Here is an 11,687-nt window from a genome sequence, read left to right as displayed (position 1 = left end):
CCAGCTCCTTGCACACATATTTTTAGTTATATAACTTCATTTTTACTGGACGGTGGGGTACGACTTTACCCTGCGTTCAGTGGGATAGAAGATAAGCCTTATGAGAACCAAAGGATAGAAGCGTACGATGCAAGTTGTTCAAACCGATATCCAAGCCAGTTAGTTGGCGTTTGCCGTGTTGAGGCCTGACTGGCTAATATTTAAAGCTATTTATTTTAAATAACAATTACAATTTACGTACCTAATCCTAATCAAATACTAAAATATTGAACTAAAAATTGTGGCTCTTTACAAACTGGGAAATTTTGTAAATTGTAACTTTTGGCTCTTGCATATCAAAAGGTTGCCGATCCTGGGCTAGCAGAATGAAGTGTAGGGTAGCTCGGGGTTTGAGTTAGGTGTGGATCGGTACAGTGTTGAATTTTTTTCAGATTGCTGTTCATGAGTCGTAAGGTCTATTTAATGGTGGTCGGCGCTGTTATTTTAATATTTGTTTCCTTTTCACTGATTCAATTATAAAAGATTCCTGTGATATACGATTGTTTATTTAGTTCAGTAATCCAAAGTTACAGTTAGATTAAGGATATTTAACGCTTTTTTTCTTACTCCATACTTGACCCTACCCTACCCTCTTTCCATGGTACCGGTGTTGGGTGGGATGTTAAAAATTAGTTGACTTATGCATAATTTAATCAATCAAGACAAAAATAATTAAAGTGTGAGAAAAGTAGTATTTAATACCATCGGAAATATCAAATGACAGGCTATTTAGAGTGGCTTGCAGTTGAGACTATTATTGAAGCAAAAATGTTACTTTTTATTTGTATCAGACATTAAAAATAATTGACTTTCTATAATTAAATAATAAAATCAAATTCATTCATGAAAAGTATATTTCTATATACGCGAACCCTTTAATTAAAAAGATGGTAAAAAGTTATCCCAACATTCTACTGAAAAAATACGTCACACTTAGTGCGATTATGACGTCAGATGTACAATGCGTTCAGTAGCCAAGTACTAATAGTACTATTGGTTTTACAATATTTAGAAGGTTGTCATAATTCGTACCTTACTTATCTTGATATAAATTAGATTTAGCTTTTAAAAAGTCGATTTTAATTTTAAAAAAACACAAATGTACAGAATAAAGTAAACTGACCTTAAAGTATTTTTTTATTTCGTTTGTTTGTACAGTGTAAACGCTAGAGATGTTATTACTTGCTTATGTTCTAATCGGGAATTCCCAAACGCCGCGCCTTTTAGTTTGGTGCAGTCAAAAATGAACATGTTTGTTTTTAATGCAGCTACAAAAATGGTAAGATCAAGTTACACATATCAATGCAAGTGTCCATTTGTAGTTTTATATAAGAAAAGTATAGCGCACAAAAGCATTTAAACTTATTGTTAATACGCCTCTGAGTATTCTGCGTGTTATTTAACATACAAAGCCCTAAACATGCCGCCTAAACGACAGCAACCACCAACGGCAGAAGAAATTGCAGCAAAAAAACAACGTAATACTGAAGCTCAACGGCGCCGTAGAGCAGCCATGCCTGAACAACTATTGCTAAAGCATAGGGAAACAAATACAGTTAGCCGTCAACGACGCCGAGAAGCGATGGATGTAGAGCAGATCCAACAACTACGTGAAACAAATACAGTTAGCCATCAACGACGCCGCGAAGCGATGAATGTCGAGCAGATCCAACAACTACGTGAAGCAAATACAGTTAGCCGTCAACGACGCCGAGAAGCGATGGATGTAGAGCAGATCCAACAACTACGTGAAACAAATACAGTTAGCCGTCAACGACGCCGCGAAGCGATGAATGTCGAGCAGATCCAACAACTACGTGAAGCAAATACAGTTAGCCGTCAACGACGCCGCGAAGTGATGAATGTCGAGCAGATCCAACAACTACGTGAAGCAAATACAGTTAGCCATCAACGACGCCGCGAAGTGATGAATGTCGAGCAGATCCAACAACTACGTGAAGCAAATACAGTTAGCCATCAACGACGCCGCGAAGCGATGAATGTCGAGCAGATCCAACAACTACGTGAAGCAAATACAGTTAGCCATCAACGACGCCGCGAAGCGATGAATGTAGAGCAGATCCTACAGGTACGCGAAACGAATGTTGTAGATGAAAGACAACGCAATAATAGAATGCAACACAATGAGATTATGCAAGAGCGCAATGAAAACGCTGAAAGGCAAAGAGTTGTACGCCAACATCAAACAGGACGTCTGAATAGATTTGTCAGATCTTGCAATACCGCTTTACTCTATGAAAACTTCGCAGAAGATGAAATTGAAGAAAGTCACCTCGGCGCAATGAGCATTAATTGTCCATTTTGCTATGCTAAACATTTTAAAAATGAATGCTCATCCAATTGTTGCCACAAAGGAACCATTTTATTACCAGAAATAAAAATGCACCCTTACATTTCAAATTGTATGAGTGGATCGGATCCCAATTCCAAAAATTTTATGGAAAACATCAGATCGTACAATAGTGCAATGGCCTTTGCCTCGATGGGAGCACAAGTGGATGAGGCAGTGACTAAACGTTCAGGTCCTTATTGCTACAGAATCCATGGGCAAATATACCACGCTACCTCTGCACTATACCCACGTAAAGGCGAATCACCAAAATTTGCCCAATTGTACATTTTGGATTCGGCTCAAGCTTTAAAAGAGAGAATGTCTAATCCTGCAAACAGTAGATGTATGATTGAAGTTATGGAGAATCTCCAAAACCTTTTTTGTGAAATAAACCCGTTATCAAGGGAATATAATAACTTGATGACTTTTGAAAAAAATGAAATGCTAAGGGCAAATCGCGATAATCGAGCTCCCATCGAATATAGCATGACTTTTTTGAAGGAAAGTGTTGTTCATAATGATGTGCACCCTGGCAGAAGCAACGCTCCCACTGCTAGAGGAGAAATCGCCGCTGTTTTTCACAGTGCAGACGGTGCACCCCCCGAACATCGAGACATTACTATTCATCCGAAAAACGGTAATTTACGAAACATATCTATCCTAAGCAGACTCTGCGATCCGATGTGCTACCCTGTGCTTTTTCCATACGGAGATTCAGGGTGGACCACAGATCTAAAAAAAAACAAGGGTCAAGAAAATATATCTCAACTACAGTGGTACTCCTACCATTTTGCCATTCGCGTTGGAAAGTTTAATCAGTTCCTCAACGCAGGAAAGTTAACTCACCAGTTTATGGTTGACGCATATTGTAAGACAGAGGCTAATCGGTTAAATTGGTTTCGTAAAAATCAAAACTCAATCCGAGCTGAAGACTACGATGTGCTTCACCGATTTGTTAACAACCAGAACCAGGATGATGTTACCATATTTCCAGGAAAAAGGATTATTTTGCCTTCAACGTTTCAAGGCAGTCCCAGAAATATGACCCAGAACTATCAGGATGCTATGGCCATTGTAAGAAAATATGGTAAACCTGATTTGTTTGTGACAGTAACCTGCAACCCCAAATGGAGTGAAATAAAGGAAAATTTACTAGCAGGCCAGCAGCCATGTGATAGGCCTGATTTGGTAGCTAGAGTTTTCGAAATGAAACTGAAATTGCTCCTGAATGATTTAACTAAATTTCATAGATTTGGACGTGTTAGAGCAATGCTTTACGTTATCGAATTTCAGAAACGGGGTCTACCACACGCGCACATATTGATGTTTATGGTGCCGGAAGACAAAGCCTGGGAAAATGAAAGAATAAACAAAATAGTTTGTGCAGAAATCCCAGATAAAGCCTCACACCCACGTCTACATGAAATAGTAAAAACCTGTATGATACACGGCCCATGTGGTCCGCTGAATCCAAAATCAACATGCATGGAAAATGGTAAATGCAGCAAAGAATACCCAAAAGCTTTCTGTGCAGAAACCAACAGCAACGTCAGGGGGTATCCGCAATATCAACGCCGTGACAATGGACATTTTGTTGAAAGTGGTGGAAACAAATTGGACAACAGATGGGTGGTGCCATACAACCCATACCTGACTCTAAAATATAACGCCCACATAAATGTAGAAATATGCAGCTCAGTTCAAAGTGTAAAGTATTTGTTTAAATACGTTTACAAGGGACATGACTGTGCAAATATACAATTTCAAACTGTTAACACGGAGCAAGAAACTGTTGTGGAATGGGACGAGGTTAAACATTATTTGGAGACTCGATATGTAAGTGCACCTGAAGCATGTTGGAGGCTCAGGGAATATAAAATGCACCACCAAACTCATCATGTGGAAAGGTTAAATGTCCACCTTGAGGACAAACAAACAATATGCTTTATTCCAGGCAAGGAGGCTGAAGCTGTGCAACAGAAAGCCACAAAGTCCAAGCTTCTGGCTTGGTTTAAGCTCAATCAGGAAGATCCAAATGCCCGAGATCATTTATATATTGAAATCCCCGAACACTATACATGGGATGACAAAAACTTCAAATGGAAACCGCGTCTTAGGGGACACGAAACAACAATTGGAAGAATGTATTCAGTAAGCCCCACAGATAGAGAAAAATGGTTTCTCCGTATTCTTCTTCTTAATGTTAAAGGTGCCACATCTTACACTGACATCAGAAAGGTTGAAAGAAATCATACCCCATTTGCAACCTTTCAGGAAGCATGCATTGCAAGGGGTTTGACCGATGATGACTCCGAATGGGATGCATGCCTAACAGAAGCTGCAATCCATCAAATGCCAGTGCAACTTAGACAGTTGTTTGCTTTTATTTGTCTCATGTGTGAGCCTTCAGATGCAGCAGCATTATTTGACAGACATTCCAAATCTCTGATGGAAGACTTTCAAAGACAATTTCCTGATGGAAATCGAGCTTTATTTTTAACACTAAAAGATATTGAATCTGTCTTTCTGACTCATAGAAAGTCATTGGCAGATTTTCGCCTAGACCTCCCAGCCGACAGATATGCAGAGCCTGTTCATCCTGGGAAAAAATTTGATCCAGTGACTGAAGGGACATTGTTTGAAGAAAAGTTTCGCATGCTTAACTCTGGACAAAGAAAGGCTTTCGACATAATCAGGACATCCATTGAAAATCCTGACTTACCCAACCGTCTCTTCTTTATTGATGGACCAGGAGGAAGTGGTAAAACGTTCCTATACAACACAATCATGCACTACGTACGCAGCAAAAATGAATTGGTCTTGCCATGTGCATTTACGGGCATAGCAGCAACTTTACTTGAGGGAGGCATAACATCACACAGCCGTTTTAAGCTGCCTATTCCAATAAATGAAACATCCACCTGTAATGTGCGACACGGGACAAATACGGCGAACGAGCTTAAAAAGGCCAAAGTGATAATCTGGGATGAAGCTTCAATGGTCCCAGCACATGGAGTTGATGCAGTTGACTCACTTTTTAAAGAGCTTTTAGCTGAAAACCCACACGTTCCTTCTAGGAAACCGTTTGGAGGTGCTGTTTTTCTATTCGGAGGCGATTTTCGACAAATTCTCCCTGTTGTTCCACATGGCAGTAGGACTGAAATAGTTTCCTCATGCATGAAGAACAGCAAATGTTGGAATCACATTCAGGTCTTAAAGTTAGACCAAAACATGCGTGCCAATGACCAGAACGATCTGTTACAAACCCTGGATTTTTCAGAATGGCTTTTAAAACTTGGTGATGGAAAACTACAAGAGCCGGGATTAGAGGAAGACATCTTTGAAGTTCCACCAGTCTGCATCGAAAACGGGTGTATTGTAGATGCCGTCTTTCCTAAGGTCATCGTACCAGGTGATGAAAGCATTGATAACCGGGCCATCCTAACACCAAAAAACCAGGAATCTATCGAATTAAATGAAATTATTCTAACAAGAGTTCAATCGGAATTAAAATGCTATCAGAGTATCGATTCCATTCAGCAAGACAGTACAAATGCAGAGGAGGCAGCAAACTATCCATTGGAGTTTTTGAACAGTCTAACACCTGGAGGTATGCCACCTCATAGACTTAATTTGAAAGTTGGGTCAGTTGTTATGTTGCTCCGAAACCTTGATTCCACCAGAGGCCTTTGCAATGGCACCAGAATGGTCGTCAAGCAGCTAATGTCAAAGGTCATAGACTGCGAAATAATGATCGGGTCGTTTAAAGGCACGAGAGTGTTCATACCAAGAGTTATTCTTTCGCCCAGTGACTCCAACCTTCCCTTCACGTTAAGAAGGAAACAGTTTCCATTGAGACTTGCTTTTGCCATGACGATAAATAAAAGCCAAGGACAAACAATGGATACTGTAGGCATTTATTTGCCTTCACCAGTTTTTAGTCATGGGCAACTCTATGTAGCATTCTCCAGATCCAGGTCATTTCAGAGAATCAAAGTAAAAGTCATAAGAACTGAACAGCAAGGCAATTTAAAGAAAGACCACAGAATTTACACCAAAAATGTGGTCTATAAAGAAGTTTTTGCCAATTAGTTAAACTTCATAGCCAGCCGTGGCTTTATCAAACAAACGGCCGTGTATTCCAACAAGGAACGCATGCGTGGGGCAGCACATGGAAGGGGGTCCACGTCCCTTGCCCTGGGTGAAAACTATTTACTTATTGTTTTCAGCTAACGCTTCCATAAAAAAAATATTCCCACCAGCCTGGGGGTAGGAACATAGCATGCTACGGTTGATCCTTATTTGAACTGTTCTGTTCATTAGAAAACTATAAATTTCATGGTTACTTTGTGAGGTAATCTGTTCATAAACAATTGTTCTCTGATGTTATATTTTTGTCTGTTTAATTTCATGATTTTAATTTTATGTTCTATTTATTTTGTTCTGTACCTATATTTGTACATTTAAAAAAGTTTAACCGTGGCGAAGCACGGGTATGCAGCTAGTCTATAATATAAGCGGGCTGAGCGTGTCCTTCCTTCCTTCCTTCCGTCCGTCATCGCTATAGATTTTGGGACTATAAAAGTAAGCAACGCACCATGCTGTGCTTTTCAGTGCACCGCAGTGTCTTATTATAAGTAGTAGAGTAGGGTTTGTTTATATAGCCACATAGCGCTATTTTATAATTGCCACTGTGTTTACTCTTTTGCATAACTTAAAGAAAATATTAAATACACGAAAATGGCTAAAACATACTTAAAAAATCAATGTTAATTATCATTTTCGTTTATATTCTTAGAAAAAATGGATATATTTTCATGAAAGTAGGTCGAAAAAACTAATTAATTCAACTTTTGTTTAGTAATTTTTTTGCAAGGGAGGTTATTTAAAAATATATTTAACTCATCAATATCTAAGTTAATTTTTTTTTATTACTACCGCATTGATTATTACATGTTAAGGTTCATAATTAAAAGAGAAAAATGTTAAGATTATTTATATTATTTATTATTATTTTCTAATTAGTCTATGATTTCTCAAAAATCACTTTCTTTTTGCTTTTGTTTTTCGGTGTTATGAAAACAGATGGTAAAATTTGACTTTTTGAGAAGACTGGAAAGGCTCTCTCTGAGCGCGGACGTATGGGAAAATTTTTTTTTTTAATATTTAACTCACTCTCAATAATTTAAGTTATTTTTTTATTACTTCCACATTGATTATTATATGTTAAGGTTCATAAGTAAAATAGAAAAATGTTAAGATTATTTATATTATTTTCTAATTAGTCTATGATCTCTCAAAATCACATTTTTTTGTTTTTGTTTTTCGGTGTTAACAGATGGTGAAATTTTAGGATTATAGTATAGAGAATGCTGAAAAGGCTCTCTACGGGCGCGGACGCCTGGGAAAAGCGTGTTTTTCGGTGGTGATTCTAATTACATTGCCAATGTGTTTTCTTAGAACCATAAAAGTAAACACCACTTGCCGTACATTTATTTGCATTGCATTGTTTTATTGTAAGTTATGGAGTAGAATCTATTTTTGTGACTTAAATAAAGGCTCTCTTTGAGCGCGGACGCCTAAAAAAGCGTGTTGTTTGGTGGTGATTCTAATGTTGTGGCTGTGGTTGTTTTGTCGTTGTTTTGTGGTTGTGTTGAGGTTGTGTTGTGGTTGTGTTGTGGTTGTGTTGTGGTTGTGTTGTGGTTGTGTTGTGGTTGTGTTGTGGTTGTGGTTGTGGTTGTGTTGTGTTGTGTTTGTGTTGTGTTGTGGTTGTGTTGTGGTTGTGTTGTGGTTGCGTTGTGGTTGTGGTGTTGTGTTGTGGTTGTGTTGTGGTTGTGTTTGTGTTGTGGTTGTGTTGTGGTTGTGTTTTTGTTCGTTTTGTTCTGTTCCAAAGTTGTACATTTAAAAAGATTTACCGTGGCGGAGCACGGGATGCAGCTAGTTACATTTAAGTAGCCCTTGCAAGAATCCACACGGATCATTTCCGACTCTGTTTTGCTGTAACACTTTTTGCCTTACAAACAAAATTATTGATAACCTATCACGTGATAACAGAATACAACACTTATATTTATCTGATCAGCTTTTATTGATTTCAAAAACATGAGAAACAAACTGAAGTCAACAAAATCTTGTCCTATCAATGCCGACCTGGGTAGTTAACCCCAGACATTACCATTACTCCCCAATTAAGTTTATATAACGAAATATAATGTTAACTTACTTATATTGAACAATATGTTACAGTGTTCTAGTTTAGACTTATACTACTTTACATTAGGCTATGTTATATTTAAGTTGTCGGTGTATGACTTTTTATCATGTGCGAATCTGATTACTTCATGGCTGCTGAGTAGCTTTATTTTATGTAGAAAAAAAATATATACATTTAAATTTACCTTTGTATAGACTTCTCTGGGGTTTATTGTAAAGTGCCTTTTTAGTGTCTGTGTGGGTTTAAGGGGTTGGGGGTCAGAGGGTTATTAACCGGAAGCCAAAGTAATGATTAGGGGTCTGATTTTCGAAGTTTCATCTCAACAAAACTGAGACTTCTCTGATTAGTAGTGTGTGCCACCCAGTAGATTCCTTTGCCGTAGTCTTTACACGCCCAGATTCCGTTCAAGTTTGTGGCACCGCAACTGGCCTTTGAGACCTGCCACCACCAGCCGGTACGACCGTACCAGAGTGAACAACCGTTGTCAGGAAAGTCGAAAGTGGCAAACTTCATCCCATTGCTGCTTTTGAAATCATCATGCCGTACGTTACCACTGAAGCCCTTGTAGGACATCTGATAGAAGTGTGACTCTTCTTTAACTTTGAAGTGCGTGTACAAAGCGTGCAGTTTTTCTCCATGATATTCCATGTCTATCCTCAAATTAGTATAACCCTGTTAAATCATTCAGTGTTAAAGCACTTAATTTTTTTTAAATTTATAAAGAGCTAATTCGTTTCCTGCTTCAATCTCATGAATCGTGAATTAAACTTATATTGTTAGTTACTTTCAGTAACACAATACAGATTTTTTTTTATTTGGACACTTAAAATTTTATATGTTTTCTTTTTTTTTTCACTCACTTCTCCCTTTTTATATCATCCCTCATACGCTTTTCTTTCATCCCTCCCCCATCTCATTCTCTCCATTTAATAACAAATCAAATCGAGTTCTTTACCGCATGTGTCAGTTTTCTAATCATAGCATTTCCAATCCACAAGTCTCCATCAAACGAGCCAAATCCATCTCGATACTGTGCCCAGGTTTTATTTTCAAATTCCACATCACCTTTGATGCGACGCTAGAGATATGTTTTACAACAAGTGTAATATTTAGCATCTTGCATTGTCATTTAAGTAGTTGAAATATATGTTAGAAATGTAAACTAAATCTTATCTGAATATTTACATTTTACATTATTTTAAGAAAAAGTATTTCGCATATTGTTTTTAAAATACATTTGTGAAAATCAAACCTGGATGATGACCCAACCACCCCCGTCAGTTTTAGTATCACACAGTACAAGCTGCCCTTTCAATGATTCCAACGCAGTTCTATTTTTTAAACAGGGAAGCATGGAACCTTTTTCACATTTTCGCTTTTCCTTTAGTGATCAGTGAATAAATTATCAGCCGTGTAAATACAAACTAACTTCGATATATATATATATATATATATATATATATATATATATATATATATATATATATATATATATATATATATAACACATTTAATTTATAGTTTTTCAGCTATAAGAAAAAATAGGAAATCTACTGAAGAAATTATTTAACGAATATTATGTAAATAATTAAATTGATTTAACAGACTGACCTGACCTAAAGTTGTTTTACAGCCATCTGTTGTGACAACAGCTTTTTCATGCGCTTTTACTGCAGTAAGTAAAGGTTAACGCCTGATAAATGAACAACCTAATATACAATAAAACTAATGGATGAAATGAGTTGGTAGGAATGGTATAGGGGTCGTCCATAAATGACGTCACACTCGTAGGGGGGAGGGGGGGTCCGTAATTTTGTGACGGTGGGGGAGGAGGGGGGGGGGGCTCAGATGGTGCGACGTCACACTTTTGATTTATAAAAAAGCAATGTTAGAAAACGAATTTTAGAGGTTATTTCGCGTTTTAGAAAACTGTTTTAATAAATTGTAATAGGAATTGTTGATTAAAATACTCTATTTTGACAGAGTTCAGACAAGATTTTAGAAAAATATTGATGTTTTAAAAAATAAATTCAACTGCAATTTTGAGGGAGGGGGGTGTTGTAGGCTGAGGTGTGGCGTCATATTAGGGGGTTCTGGCTTTTTGTGACGACGTGCGACGGAGGGGAGGGGAGGGGGAGGTAAAAATTGTCCAAAAAAAGCGTGACGTCATTTATGGATGACACCATATCTCTTTTTGTTTTAAAACACACGAAGTGTTGAATTTTAGTTAGACTTTAGACAACTATTTGACATAAAGCAATCACATAAAAGACTCACCCTTTTTATGACCAGCATCAGGACACTGGAACTGATGGAAGAAAACAGCAATGGCGAGCCACCAAGTGAAGTAGTCCATTGCTCACTGAAGTCAATTAGGCTGGACTGTAATTAGAACTTTCTAGAGAGCCCCCTTTTTTGAACAGACAGTTAACTTAAACAACAGTGGTTTTATTAACCAACAGTCTTAAAGTTTGTGAACAGATGGTAGAGCTAATTGATGTATTTTTTATACGTGTCAAATGTGAGCAGGTGAATGGCTTGTGTGTGTATATTTATTATTTTCTTTTGTGTGCGAATCTGTGTGTTAACGTTATAGTGGACATGGACCACGTAGCTTCCGGTCAAGCAGGATATAATCCGAGTGACCGTTAGGGTAGTTATTTAACTCTCCTGGTCGAGATTGTAGATATCTAGGATCGGCTTCAATGTGGGCGCTCCGTGTACCACGTGTGTATGTGTAGCTTGGCTCAGTATTTGTTTGGTTTGTTGTGTTTTGTTTTGTTTTATTTCTTTTGTTGTTGTTTGTTGTGTTTTGTTTTTATAGTAAAGTTGTAAATTTAGTTGCTCGTAATAAATTTGAATTAGAGATAAGGCTTTTGTTGTTTTTTTTTAAATAGTATGACTCAACTTTTTTTCTAAAAAAATTAAATTTATAAGCTGGTTTATTTTTTTTTTTCAGATTAGACTAAGGTTAGGGTTTAACCTGTCTGGATTTAGTCAGACCTGCACTGACGCCCCAATAGTTGATTAGCCGGGGGCTAGATTTAAATATTTAGTGTTTTAGACACCCCCCCCCCCCCC

The 11,687-nt window shown here is 37.6% G+C and overlaps 2 protein-coding genes across 2 annotated transcripts; one reads left to right on the top strand and one right to left on the bottom strand.

The window, feature by feature from the left end:
- Nucleotides 1-1,459: 1,459 nt before the first annotated feature.
- On the top strand, nt 1,460-6,484 carry LOC131933190 (uncharacterized). Its single transcript, XM_059289983.1, has one exon. It carries the CDS (start codon nt 1,460-1,462, stop codon nt 6,482-6,484), a length of 5,025 nt encoding a protein of 1,674 aa, XP_059145966.1.
- A 1,986-nt stretch (nt 6,485-8,470) lies between these two features.
- Nucleotides 8,471-11,074, bottom strand: LOC131933189 (ficolin-1-A). Its single transcript, XM_059289982.1, has 5 exons — nt 10,884-11,074; nt 10,218-10,276; nt 9,859-9,987; nt 9,562-9,684; nt 8,471-9,278 (listed from the first exon to the last, which is right to left on the bottom strand). Exons 1-5 carry the CDS (start codon nt 10,960-10,962, stop codon nt 8,898-8,900), a joined length of 771 nt encoding a protein of 256 aa, XP_059145965.1. The 5' UTR covers nt 10,963-11,074; the 3' UTR covers nt 8,471-8,897.
- Nucleotides 11,075-11,687: the final 613 nt, after the last annotated feature.

The sequence above is a fragment of the Physella acuta genome, unplaced genomic scaffold (assembly GCF_028476545.2).
Source record: "Physella acuta isolate Inbredline_101_S28 unplaced genomic scaffold, ASM2847654v3 ptg002392l, whole genome shotgun sequence".
Classification (NCBI taxonomy): domain Eukaryota; kingdom Metazoa; phylum Mollusca; class Gastropoda; family Physidae; genus Physella; species Physella acuta.
This window is presented reverse-complemented; position numbering and strand designations above follow the sequence as displayed.

What these genes read in the sequence shown, in the direction of transcription:
- LOC131933189 (XM_059289982.1), bottom strand. Translation starts at nt 10,962, where the DNA reads ATGGACTACTTCACTTGGTGGCTCGCCATTGCTGTTTTCTTCCATCAG. An exon ending in TGATGCTGGTCATAAAAAGG is followed by an intron (nt 10,277 to 10,883) that starts GTGAGTCTTTTA and finishes TACTTACTGCAG; the next exon opens with TAAAAGCGCATGAAAAAGCT. An exon ending in GTAAAACAACTTTAGGTCAG is followed by an intron (nt 9,988 to 10,217) that starts GTCAGTCTGTTA and finishes TGATCACTAAAG; the next exon opens with GAAAAGCGAAAATGTGAAAA.
- LOC131933190 (XM_059289983.1), top strand. Translation starts at nt 1,460, where the DNA reads ATGCCGCCTAAACGACAGCAACCACCAACGGCAGAAGAAATTGCAGCA.